Source organism: Phyllostomus discolor, chromosome 1 (assembly GCF_004126475.2).
Source record: "Phyllostomus discolor isolate MPI-MPIP mPhyDis1 chromosome 1, mPhyDis1.pri.v3, whole genome shotgun sequence".
Classification (NCBI taxonomy): domain Eukaryota; kingdom Metazoa; phylum Chordata; class Mammalia; order Chiroptera; family Phyllostomidae; genus Phyllostomus; species Phyllostomus discolor.
The window spans coordinates 64033242-64046799 of NC_040903.2; the positions used below are offsets into that span (position 1 = coordinate 64033242).

The 13558-nt window shown below is 32.5% G+C and overlaps 1 protein-coding gene across 3 annotated transcripts in view; it reads right to left on the minus strand.

Moving 5' to 3' along the window:
* Nucleotides 1-13558, minus strand: part of STAM (signal transducing adaptor molecule) — a 62392-nt gene that overhangs the window by 12694 nt on the left and 36140 nt on the right. For all 3 annotated transcript variants that reach the window (XM_028505855.2, XM_036023733.1, XM_036023744.1), the window contains exons 6-12: nucleotides 10744-10834; nucleotides 8514-8706; nucleotides 7234-7328; nucleotides 3825-3913; nucleotides 1977-2064; nucleotides 1471-1525; nucleotides 445-598 (exon numbers count right to left, since the gene is read on the minus strand). In XM_028505855.2, the coding sequence (XP_028361656.1) occupies nucleotides 445-598; nucleotides 1471-1525; nucleotides 1977-2064; nucleotides 3825-3913; nucleotides 7234-7328; nucleotides 8514-8706; nucleotides 10744-10834 (765 nt within the window). The remainder of the gene's footprint in view (nucleotides 1-444; nucleotides 599-1470; nucleotides 1526-1976; nucleotides 2065-3824; nucleotides 3914-7233; nucleotides 7329-8513; nucleotides 8707-10743; nucleotides 10835-13558) is intronic.

The window sequence follows — 13558 nt, forward strand, 5'->3', positions numbered from 1 at the left end:
ATAGCATTACATGTGTTACATAAACAAAGACGGTAAAATTAGATTAAAGTAGCTTCCTATAAAACTGAAAACAGTAGACACTCAGAAGAATTTATAATTAGAAATTTTAGACAAAAACTACAGTTCTTAACCAGATTATTACATATAAAGTTTTAAAAATATACAGATGTTTGGGTCTCCCTCCTGAGGATTTTGATTCAAACAGGTCTGGGGTAGCACCAAGCATCTGTATTTTTTTCAAAAAACTTGATGAATGAGTCTGATGTGTACCCCTGCAGAAAAATAACTTTTTTGAAAAAGAACTATTGATATAATTATATATTATACATCGTATTTGTCAAGTAAAAAATTCTTTTAAAATTTATTTTTATTTTAAACATTAACTGTAGAAAGTTTCTCATTTTGAGAATTTAAAATGATATACTCAAGTTTTTAAAGGCTTACCTGAGAAGCAGAAACACCAGATGATTGCATATAATACTGCTGATTCTGTAATTTTGCATACATGGAATACATTGGGTCTTCATTCATTAACTTGGTATACAGTGAAAGTGCCTCCATCACTTTAACGTTAAGCTCTGAGAGTTCTGAATGTTTTCTGAAATATTATACAATAATTTGAAACATATTGCTATTTAAATAATACAATGTTCTAAATAATAAGACACAACAAAATAGGTAAAATAGCTCCCTGACTGGTGTGGTTCAGTAGACTGAGTGCCATCCTACAAACCAAAGGGTTGCCGGTTCAATTCCCAGTCAGGGTAAAAGCTCAGGTTGCAGACCGAGTCCCCAGTAGGGGGCATGTAAGAGGCAACCACACACTGATGTTTCTCTCCCTCCCTTTGTCCTTCCCTTCCCCTGTCTAAAAATAAATGGACAAAAAATCTTAAAAAAAACCCAACACATTAAAAAACAGCAAAAAGTGGTATAAACAGACATTATTAAAAATTTAACCTTGTGCCAGAAAACATCCTGTATTTTAGCTGCAAGGCAATCAAAATTAAGATTTAGGTACTAGGCTGGGAGAGCTTATTGTATACGACTTTACTTTGAAATGTCTAGGGTTCCCTAGATAATAACAGATGGGCCATTTGGGCTTTGGTAAAGATACTTATAGCAAACATGATTATAATAGTTAACCTTTATTTTTTAAAAAGACTAATATAGTGAAGGTCTAATAAATCCTCACTTAGAAAATAAAGGAAGAGATGAGTCTAATTCTAATTCCCACATCTAGCAGAAAACAAGTAAATGAGAACTGATTCCTTTGGCACATAAAAATAATAAACATAAAAAAATCAAAATAAAGTAAATCAAATAGAATAGAAAAATGAAGAAGTAAAATAAAATAAATACACAAAAATATTAATAAAGTAAAATAAAATGGTGGCTCTGTCTCAGTATGCAATTTACAGAGAACTTCAGGGAAAAAGGTACATACTATAGAGAGGGCACATGCTCTTTTACCTATCAATATCTTCCAGCTTTTCATCAATGAGAGGTCCCATCTGGTGACACATTGCTTAGATAACAAGATTTGAAGAAATATAAGAAAACATAGGAAAAAATGCAAATATCTGATGAGTATTCACATAGTCAATAAATACAAGATATAACTTAGAGTAATAAAAATTGGATTAATAAATCATAGACCAGAGAAGCCAGAATTGATTTTCTTAATCTCAAAAATATTAAAATACCAATATTTATTTTACAACATTCTAAAATAATGAATAAAATATATGGATATTTTGAATAAAATATTTAATGTGGATACAAAAGTGTAAGCATGTGAATACTACCACAGTTAAGTTTAAATGGCTTATAAATGTGAGACTGGGTCATAGAAGAGTGAGAAATGTTAATATTTTTATGTTATTCTCAATTTTATTGAAATATAAAGCATTCTATATATAACAGTAGATATAAACTAATTATCCTTATTTGCAAGGTAAATGAAAAACAAGGTTTACCTTCAAGATGAAGTAACTCTGGAAGATCTGGCTGATCATCACTGGGATCTGTACTTTGCAACATTTGTAGCAATTGGTCCATTTTATCCTACAGGAATTAAATGGTTAGTATAAAAAGCAACAAATCGTTATGCAACAATAGGTTCTCACTTTGTAAATTAGAAAATGGAGACAGAACTTTCGTAATTCACAGATATGGATACTCAAATTTTGGTTTTATGTACTTGGTATTTAAGTATATGTGAAGTTAGAACCTTGCAAGTTCTACCTACTTGTTTTTGGAACTGCTTATAGAAATTCTCTTAAATGAGAAGAAATAGAACTACATTTAAAGTTACAGCATGTGAATTCTTCAATCTCTCATGTCATGGTAGTTAACTGCACTTTGTTTTGAAGTAGTTGTGGCCTTGACATGCTAACAGGTGTAACTTCTCTCTCAAGATGGCATTACTTATGACTAACAACTCCATTATTTCTTCTCTCCCAGTGTGAATACAACAGCTATTTTACTGACGCATAGCTCAGCTACAGTACAGCTGTTTTCTTTCTATGTGGGGTCATTGGGGCTTAGTCTACATTTTCTTTCCACCAATGTTTCAGTGTGTGGTTTCTCTATTCTCCTATGTGAGAAAGGCTGGGAGGCATCTCGAGGCAATGACTTAGATCTATTTCAGAATCTTTTGTTGTAATAACCAATGGGACTAATGAAACCATCATTATATAAATATCTCTATAAGTTATATAAATACACAGTATTTATATGTAGGTTTTTAAGTCAAAATACAAATCTCACATACCAAAAGATACTACTGTAATAATTACAAAATTTCTCCATGATTTTTACATGGTAATGCTATTAAACATATATACATTAGGTAAATAAAGTAAAAACTACCAATTCAAGCAAAGTAGTTACTTAACCCAAAACAAAAACTCTGTATTATAATAAAAGAACAGTTTGAGAGATGAATTACTAGAGCAAGAGTGACACAGTGTCTAAGAAAACTTCTGAAGTCAAAAGAATTTTATGTTTTGAAATGGGTACAAAGTTACTTTCTAAGTAAAAGAACCGCAATTTTCATTTAAGTAGTCTAAAAGAGAAGGCACATGTCAGAAAAGTTTGCCTACAACAAAAAAAAAGTAGAGAAGGTTTGCAAAACGAAAGAACAACTAATATGTGAATAACTTTTATTGTTTACAGAGTACTACACCCTACAGAAATTACCTACTATCAGAAAAATAAGGTATCTACACAGACTCCTAAACTGATCCTACATGCATTTTCTTATGCTAATTAACTTTCCCTGACTCAACTGGATTCTGTGGCTCCTATCAGTTTTCTACAATCTATTTCTCTAAAAAAGAACTCTTCTAGCATTCTGCTTCTGACTCCCCTAAAAGAAAGCTGAAAATCTATAAATCCCATAACAGACTTTAAATAATATCTCATTTTTCATCATAAGTTTAAAATGTTACCAAGAATATAATTTCCAGAGCTTTAAATATGGATAGTGTAAAATAAAAGTTATACTTTCTTTGAAATACATCCCCCCAAAATCTCACAACAGTACTTTGTAATAGCAAAAAACACCACAAAAAAAAAAACCTGAAAACAACCTTAGTGTCAACAAGAGAATAATCAAATCATGATATATCCATTGTATAAAATATTAAGCAGAAATTTAAAGTAATGAGGTACAACTGTACATGTTGCCATGGTAAGAACAGGACTATTGTTTATATTCTTATAACAAAATACATGCATTAATAATTTTTTGAAAGAAGACAAGAAAAATATTTCAACTTCAATACCAAGTACAAACTACTCTTATGGAAGAAATCACTTACTTCATCAATAAAGGCTTGTTCCGGTTCTGGCTCTATTGTTTCTACCTGAACATCATCACTAAATTGTACCGTCTTCTTCTCCGTTTTTACTGTAAAACATGCAATATTTACCTTTTCCTTATAACAAATTTAAAGTTCTATTTGAAAACACTTTAAGTTTCAAGAGAGGATATGAGTTTTTTAACTACTTCTCTTAAGCTGAGAGACTCAATTTAAAGAATAATTAGGTAGCTGATTTAGGCAATAATGACAGAACATTACTTCATGTCAAGATTTTTTAAATTTTCTTCTAAATATTTTACATTTTCCATAGAAGACACTTAACAAAAAATAAGACATATATTTCTGAAAGAAAAAAAAAGATTAATCACCTACTATACAAGAGAGTTTAGTAAATTGCTGAACAAAAAGCAAAGTTTTACAATGGCATAAATGAACAATGTAACTTTAAATAAAACCTCTTTTTAAATTACCCATGTTTTCAAAGGAAAATCTCATTTGATAGACAGACCATGCTATTTCAATGCAATGAACTGGGGGAAGTTAGGTGTATGTTTTCCAGCATGCCACCATGACTTACTAAGAGAATGACGTCCAAGACAAAGGAGGACTTGACGAGTGGCCTTGGCAAGGATCTGAATTTTCCATTATATCATCTTGTGTTTAAGTTACATTATGCTTTGCAATGAAAAAATGATTACTAATGGGTCCAAAAACCACTGACCAGAAACACGTATTTCCTTTGTTCAACACAGCACACTTTAAAAATCTAATCAATATAACATTAATTAGTACACATAAGGATATAATTAACATAGCAATTAACCTTCTCCAAAAGAATCCCCAGGCATAATACAGCTCAAACAAAATGAATTTCCTCTCTGAATTTTTCATCCTTGCATCAACACCGTCAGTCAGTATTCATAAAATTCTTAAGAATCAAGATAAAAGGGGGGCGGGCACAGGATAGAATTAAGGAAGGGAAATAATATCTATTAAATTATTAAATGTGCTTAATGGAATACATGTATTTCCTCCAACAAATCCATAATACAATATCATGAGATGTGCTCATTCCATAAATGAGGTTTAACAGTGGCTTAGAAAGAGTATCAATTCTTGCACAGGTGAAATCTAATGAACGGCAAAGCCTGGACTTGAATGCCAATCCATCTGGCTCTACTAGCCCACAGTACCAGAATTTGGCTTGTGATTTTACTCTGAGAACAAGAAGTCACATCAGTTATATATTCTGTGTTGTGTGATTCCCCATATAATGGAAATAGTGTAATTCACCCCTTCCAAGTAACCATAAAGCAAAATTCTACATACAAAAAGGAGTTTCAGCTCATTTCATTTTCCCATGGGGGAATAAAGAGACATCTGCTATACATATTGCTTTTTATATCCTGAGCTATTAACAAGTAACGAGTAGAAAGCTGGGAGAACACTCTACTGTCTGCTACCCACAAGAGACAGTCTACAAGGTAGACTTCATATCCTAACAGTTAACCATACACAAATTTGCAGTGTTTTTTTTCCTCATAGGAACTAATACTATTGCTATGTGCACATGTGTATGTGCACATTATCTGTACATATATAAAATATTATATTTACTTATGTAAAAAATAAAGTGCTTTTGCAACATCTAACTGTATCTCCAAAACCAAAACAAGCTAAGAAGTCCAGGTGTTTCTACCTGACACATTAGTGAAGTAGATTTCTGTTTCCTCATAAAAAGTGATGCTACAAGGATTACTCTAGCACTCATTTTACCAAACTCAAGAACTAAAACAATTACCTAAGCTCTGCTGCTCCTGTTTCTCTCCTAGGTGTTTCAGAGTGAAACACGTGAGGTGAAGTGTAATACTAATTTTGAAGCTGCAATGCTATATAATAGAAAAAAGAAGAGATGGCTAGATGATCTATGTGAACTCTTGGATCTCATCCTGAACAGAAGTACAGAACAATTCTCTTTCCAACAGTTGATTTAGGACAAGAAAACCCAAACCCCCCAAAACAAACAAAAATAAGCACCACCATCAACCCATGCTAAAAATCAGCATAGTACACACTGCCATTTTTAAAAAGCTTCTACAACATGTTTCTTTGAGTTCTAATGATAAAGAACTCCATTAAACAGGAATGGGTATCAGAAATCTGTCTCTATAAAAATGTCAAAAAACAACCTGGCAGTAACTGTAAGAGGGCATTGTTTTATCAAAGATTCGTAATGCCTGGCTTGCTGTAAAAGCCTTCTCTTAAAAGAGAGGTGTTTTTATGTTTCTAAAGAAAAGTATGTCTTTATTGTTGACCTATCTATATCTCTTTATATATACTTACTTATAATTTATAACTATTTACATATATAGTTTGCATTCTGGATAAGATTCAGTACTTGTGTTATTGGAAATGAAAAGATGACTAACACAAAGATCTCTTTTTAAAATTTTTGTAAACTAAAAAAGACCTAAGCATCTTACAATCTATAACTTTGATTTCTTCTACCTGTCATTGTATAGACAGATGAGGTAAGCTAAGATATTCTGCCATTAACTGTAGCTTACCGACTTAATACAAAAATTCTCTGGAAATTCTAAACATTTCAATCACTTAGAGCAATCTTTCTAGACAAAAACATGTTTGTTTCCTTAAACAGAGGAAGGTTACTACTTAATCTCGATGACTCAAACATTATTTATGAAGATCCATTCAAGTACAGGATTATGGAGAAGTGCAGTCAACTATCTACCAATGTTTGATAGGCTACCACCAGTTACATCTCCTGCAACTACCATGCCTGTCAGTAACACACTTCTTCCTTAGCCCCACTTTTCTACTTTACTTCTCCTAGTGGGCAAAGATTTGGAAATCAAACACAAAACTTTATGATTAGTTATGGCCACTTCTGAATATTTGACATTAGGGTTTACTATAGTCATTATTGTTGCCCAGAGGCCACAGCTTCCAAGTTTGAGGCTAGAACATCAGAGAAATGGTCTTACCCTTAAATAGGAAGAATTCTCTATGGGGTTACACTGAATTTGTCACACTTTTATCAACTGATGATAATGAAAATACCTAATACATAAATTCCATTAACACTTTTTAATGTGCATTTTTATAATAGCACTATGGACATATATATGTGTGTACATAGATATATATGTTTTCTTTCCTAAGAAAAAGCTCATAGTCTCTCTAAAGATAATCTGGGTAGACAGACGCTTACAATATTTAGATGATTTCTGGTAAATAATCTACTGACCAGGAAGATGCATGTATAATGAACACCTTGAAGGCACTAACATTTGAAAGTCCCTGCTCCAGAAAGTCTAATTTACTCAATTTTCATTAAGAAGGGGATTATTGATTATCATCCACTGACAGACTAGAAAATACTTACTCATTTCTGGTTCAGCAGTGAGATCTGCAGTCACAAAATTAGAGGGAAATAACCCCATGCCTTGATGAGTTTCACCTTTCCACCAGTTAGGATCACTATGAGGAACAACAACAAAAAAGTTGTTCTAAAAAGTCTATTTATTTCTATAAATCTTCCCCTTTTATAACATTCAACTTACATTATTAACCAGATTTAAATCCCACAACAATCCAGTGAAGAGTGAAGTGAATGTACCATTATTATAAATAACAGATGAGGCCTCAGAGAAAAAAAAATTATTAAACACACAGCTCTTTAGCATTAAGAAGGCTGATGAAGGCTTTGAGGATCTAGTATAAGCTCTGAACTCTCTCCCCCAAAAAAGATGTCCCCGCACTTAAGAACTGTCAACTTCAGGTGGTTCATGGGCTCTCCAATGCAAGAATCTTTGGTTAATAAGATATGTGGAAGGATCTTAATCAAGGTGTCCATTCTTAAATCAGTGCTCTATCTAGTTAATATCGGCCAATTTTTATCCATAAGAAAAAACATATGACAGATAACACTGTTTATAGCACAAAATGTTCACAAGGAACACACTTGAAGGTACATACTCATGTTCTTCACTGTAACCCAGTGTGTGGTATAAGAAAAGCTAGCAAACTCTCAATAAATAATTTAAATGAATGAATCATCAAGGTTTTCTGCAATTTCCAGCAAAACAGCTCAAATGTAACTTCATTTTCTTCCACTCAAGAAATTATATTATAGAGTGGTATTACAGAAATAACCTTAAATCTATCTGAATTTCTTTTTAAAAGCCATCTGCAAAATTTAGTAATTTAGTACTTCATTATTAATAATGATTTTCACATAAACATAAAGCTGTAGTAAAAGACAGATGCATTGAATCTCCTCCCCTATGACAATGTAAAGGTATTAAACTCCGTCTAAAATGAATTTGTTCCAAACAATACACTAAATGATAAATACATTCACTATATTCTGTATCTTACAAATTTCGTAAATACATATACATACTTGACATACTTTCTAAAAATCTTGACAAACTTTCTAAAAATAGTTCCAAAAAATTAGAACTATTTAAATATTATAGATAGAAAAAATTAAACTACAAAATAAGAATGAAGCTAGTATGACATAAGCAAAGCAACCAACTATCATACAAAGAAAAGAGATGGATCAACATTTTTTCATGGCATTTGGTGACAGTATCCAGCAGGAATATAATGAAATGCAGAAGTAACATGTTACATATTTTCATATGAATGTTCCATCACCTGTCATCAAGAACTGTAATAATTTCCCCAGCTTTAAAAGTAAGTTCATTATCTTCAGCAGCTTCAAAGTCATATATAGCACGAACTTTTCGGCCTTCATGGTGGTGGTTAGCTAAGAGATTTGATGTGCTTGGATACAAAGTGGAAAGGGTGGTGGACTGCTGCCTTTGTTCCTTCAAGGACAACTCAATGGCTAGAAAACAATAGGTTTAAAAAGACCCAAAATGTTAATATAACCAATAATCCAATAAAGTACAAAAGATATCTGAAGGTAAAAAAGTATTCTCTCAATAGTGTAACTGGAAACTAGGACATATCCTGACATAATATACTAAACAAAAATCATTTCATTTATTTTATTCATTCATTCACTACCGAAAGTTCAAAAAAAAATAAACTAAAAAACTGAACAGCATGATGACAATTTTTGCTGACTGAATACAATTTAAATAATTCTGGGTAATAAAAGCTCATAAACTCTTAAATCCATTTTAAAAATTTTATCTGCAGCTATATTTTCTTTTATCTTTTTAATGTATTCCTATTGCTTAAGTTCCCAAAAAGATAATCAAAATCACTTGGGAAGTAAAGAGTCTCAAGCCTCACTGGAAAGTTACTAAGAGCCTCAAAGGTAGTGGCTGAGAGCTGGTATTTTATTGCTCCAAAGATAATTCTTACATAATCACCGTAGGAATTGGAATTTAGAATAACTACAATAAAGTCTCAACTAATGAATTCCTGAAAATAGATTTCAAATGTACCTCCTCCATCTCTGCCACTCCTTCCCCAGTGCAAGCCATCACATCACCACGTGTCACTCAGGCTCTGCAGTGTAATCTTAAGGGACTGATTACCCTGCTTTTAAATCAACCCTTAACCCCTTCTTACCTTTACCTCTGTTCTAGATCAATAAAAGGCTTATTGAGAAAACAAAATCTTAAAACTATTATTATTATTATTTTTTAATTTTTTTTTAAGATTTTATTTATTTATTTTTAGAGAGGGAAGGGAGGGAGATAGAGAGAAAGAGAGAAACATCAATGTGCGGTTGCTGGGGGTTATAGCCTGCAACCCAGGCATGTACCCTGGCTGGGAATCGAACTTGCGACACTTTGGTTCGCAACCCGCACTCAATCCACTGAGCTATGCCAGCCAGGGCTTTTAAAACTATTATTAAAAAATACAGAAAAATATCTTTTAGGATCTTGGGGTAGAAAAAATATCTTAAGACATAAAAAAGCAAAAATAACACAAAAGCAAAAATTTGACTACATCAAAATTTAAAACTTGTTTGATAAAACACACCATTATCAAAGTTAAAGTATAAGCCAAAAATCAAGGGTAGATATCTACTATAACAGGCAAAAGATCTGCATCCAATATAAAGAGTTTCTACATATCATCATGTTATTTTAAAAGAGACTCAACAGAAAAAGAGACAGTCAAAACAGCTAATAAACATACAAAAGAACTTAACCTCACTAGAAATAAAGGAAATAAAATTTAAAATAATGGGACATCATTTCAAACCTATCAGATTCATAAAACTTAAACTCTGACAATCTCAAATGTTGTCAGTAGGTTAAGCATAATAATAGCTTTCATATACTGCTGATGGAAGAGTAAATAAAACTATTTAGCCAAGTTGAAGATGTGCCTTCTCCACAAGCCAATAATACTTCACTTTTAGTCACACAAAATAGCCTCCTGCTCCCCGCCACACAAACATGTACAAGGAAACTCAATGCAGCATACCATTTTTGTTATAGAAAATAATAAAAACCAGAAAACACAATGTCTATCAGTAGGCAGCTAAATTATACTGTTTTTGTTAGTATGCTAGAATATTATACAGCAGTTAAAACAAATAAACTTGGTTTATATGTCTAATCATGAACAGACCCCAAATGTTGCACATGAAAGCAGGCTATAGGTAGATGGTACCTAGAATATACTGTTTTGTTTATGAAAAAAAATTTTGTGGGACACAAATGTATTTGGTACTGTTTAGGATATTTATGAGTAAATTGTGCAGTAAAAATATTGACTGAAATGACATACATGATAGCAGTCGCCTGGGGAGAAGAAAGAAGTGATACTGAGGAGGAGAACAAAGTAGACTTCAGCTTTAGCTGTCAAGTCCTATTTCTTTTATTTTAAAATATCTCAGGGAAAAAATATCAAGTAAGAGACCTATCTTCTTGCTACCATCAGGGACTTAAAGACATACCTTTTGCTAAGTCTTCCTCTTCTTTTTTGTTAGCCACAGTACCAGGATCCTTGGCTACCAGAGCTGGGCTGGCTTTTGCTTGTTCTGCAGCCTAACACAAAAAAAGAAACACCATATTTGAGGGTTGATCTCAAATATCCCTACCCCATCTAGTCTACAAAGGAGTAAGAACCTTCTTGTCAATCCAAAACAAACTTCTGAAGAATAAAGACATCCAACTGGAGCAGCGTGAAAAGGGCAGGAATTAGCACTGGAGAAAACAGACTCAGAGTGACTGCATATTTAGAGCCAACAGCCTAATAACAGTGTCACAGATTTGTGTAAAGATGTTAAAACTAAAAGCAGACAATACACAAACCAAAAAGAAAGACTAGAGACTTTAAAATTTCTAGAAAACTTCTAAAACAAGAAAAGGAGCTGACAGAGGGAGGTAGATGACTATTTAAAAAACACATCGTTTTTAAAAAGTTTAAATATGTATTTAAGAGTTGTATTTTATTACTTGTTTTCAGGTCAAAAGTCAGGATGTTATCTTTAGGGACTGAGATTTATATATAATATAAATGTCCATAAAATTATACTATTTGGTAAACCAAAATACAGAAAATTAATTCTGGGAATATATTACTGTCCAGCTTAAACATATTTTGTAAATAATGTAGTATACCAGTAAATAAATACATAAATTGATTCATGCTTATGAAATGAAAATGATAAGCCTCACTGACCTCTTAAGTTTTTCTGGGGCAATCAAGGCAAATAAGATTCTAGCCAATCTTACAGTTTTATATTCAACCATTCTATCAGTTACCAGAAACTGTGTGTGTGTGTGTGTGTATCACATAGATGCATCACACAATGTATATCACATATATGCAATACACACCTACATATGTACACACATATACATACATAACATACATATATACTGGTACTTTTTATACTTCTGACACACATTTGCCTGTACTTAAAATGTCCTCCCCTCTGACCCCTTTTACTCCACCCACATTTTTCCCTGTCCAGTTTCAACTCGCCAGTAAACAGCTAACATATCACCTTTTCAGTGAAACATCCATAAGCCCCTTAATTAAGCATTTCCTCCTCTGTATTTCTCTGGTAACACTTTCAGACAAGGTACTGTGATATGGGTAGTTAAGGTTCTGGAGTCAGCAAACATGAGAGTAAATGCCAAATCCACCACATTCTAATGTATAGCCTTGGGTACATTGACCTCTTTGTCCCTCAAGGTCCTCACCTACAAAATGAGTACAACAGCAGCAGCTACAACACTATAGGATATTAGGAGGACTAAATTAACACATGCAGCTTTCGATATCAGATAAGATGAAGGTCATTTGGGATTTAAAACAAAAAGTGTAACACTGTCTCCCAGGATTTATAATGTATGTAAAAATAGATGGCATACATAAGATGAATATAAGATACTGAAGTGGGGAGTAGGTAAACCCTATACTGTTGCAGGGTTTCTACATTTTACATTATATAATACAATAAATGGAATGCTAATTTTTAAATAACTGTTGAGTAAATGAAAGGCCAAATATGACAATAAAATACAGTTCTGTATTTTACTTTGTGTATTTTATAATGTCAAACAAATGCACAAGACATTTATTTTTAGAAAGCTGATTAGAAAAAAGCTTTTTATAGTTCACTGAATTGAACTTGAAGCACTTTCAATTCTGATCCACCTCTTGTTGTAGTACTTTAATCATTATGTGACTCTGAAAACTGAAAGTACTCTTGGTCAGGGGCAACCTTTTTCATGATGTAAACATTTTTTTTCACACTTTGATGCATTTCATAAAACAGACACTGATCTTTTCTGATCTATAAAGAAAACTCTATTGGTCCAGATGGCAGTGCAGAACAAGGTGCATTAAAAGGCCTGCATCCCTAAATTGTACACTTTTTAAAGTTCCTTTCTATCAATAGGTTCTAAGTGTAGTAGTGATACTTGTCTTATTAACTAGCCAAATACAGTAACAGTATAGCATTACTTTATGTCAAAAATTACTGCTATAAAAAACACAGCAGCATAAAAGTAATTCAGTGACTAACATGACTTTTCTTAATATTTTTATATTTTTTCTGTACATGGATAAAAAATATACTTTAAAAATCTTTATATTTTCAAAGGCTTCTGTTAAGTATGTCAACAAAGGCCTAGTCTGACTAAATTTAAGGACAAACAACTAAGTGACTTCAAAATTTACAGGGACTTCTACAGTTGAACCTAGATGATACATTTTTTTATTAAACATGAAGTTCTCTACAAACAGAGTTTTCAACGATACACTTTTCAGAAAAATCACCATTTTCTACTATAGTAGAAACCATTTCTACTATAAAAAAAATCACCATTCTACCTCATATTTTACTTTGTATGTATTTTATATATTTCTTGTGGCTAAAAGATAGCAACTGTAACAGAATTAGCTTTTACATATTTTATGACATCTTGACAAAAACAAGAAAAGTAACTCTTCACTTCACTGTTACTGATCTATGTCCTAAATCTTTTGAACAGGAGAGTAACCTAACTTCTACACCAATCAATAAATTAATGCTCTTGCCAGTGTTCACTTCACTTCTTGTCCTTAGAAGCCTAGTCCAGACAGACAAATATCTACTAACCTCTTTATCAAATGGAAGGCAGGATCATGTAGTGGAAAGAACACTGGACTGAGAGTTGGGAAGCCTGTGTTCTACTTCCAGCTCTGTCAACTACTAGCTGTGGCCCTGGGCAAGTCACTTAATCATTCTGGGTCTCAGTTTCCTCATCTGTAAAATC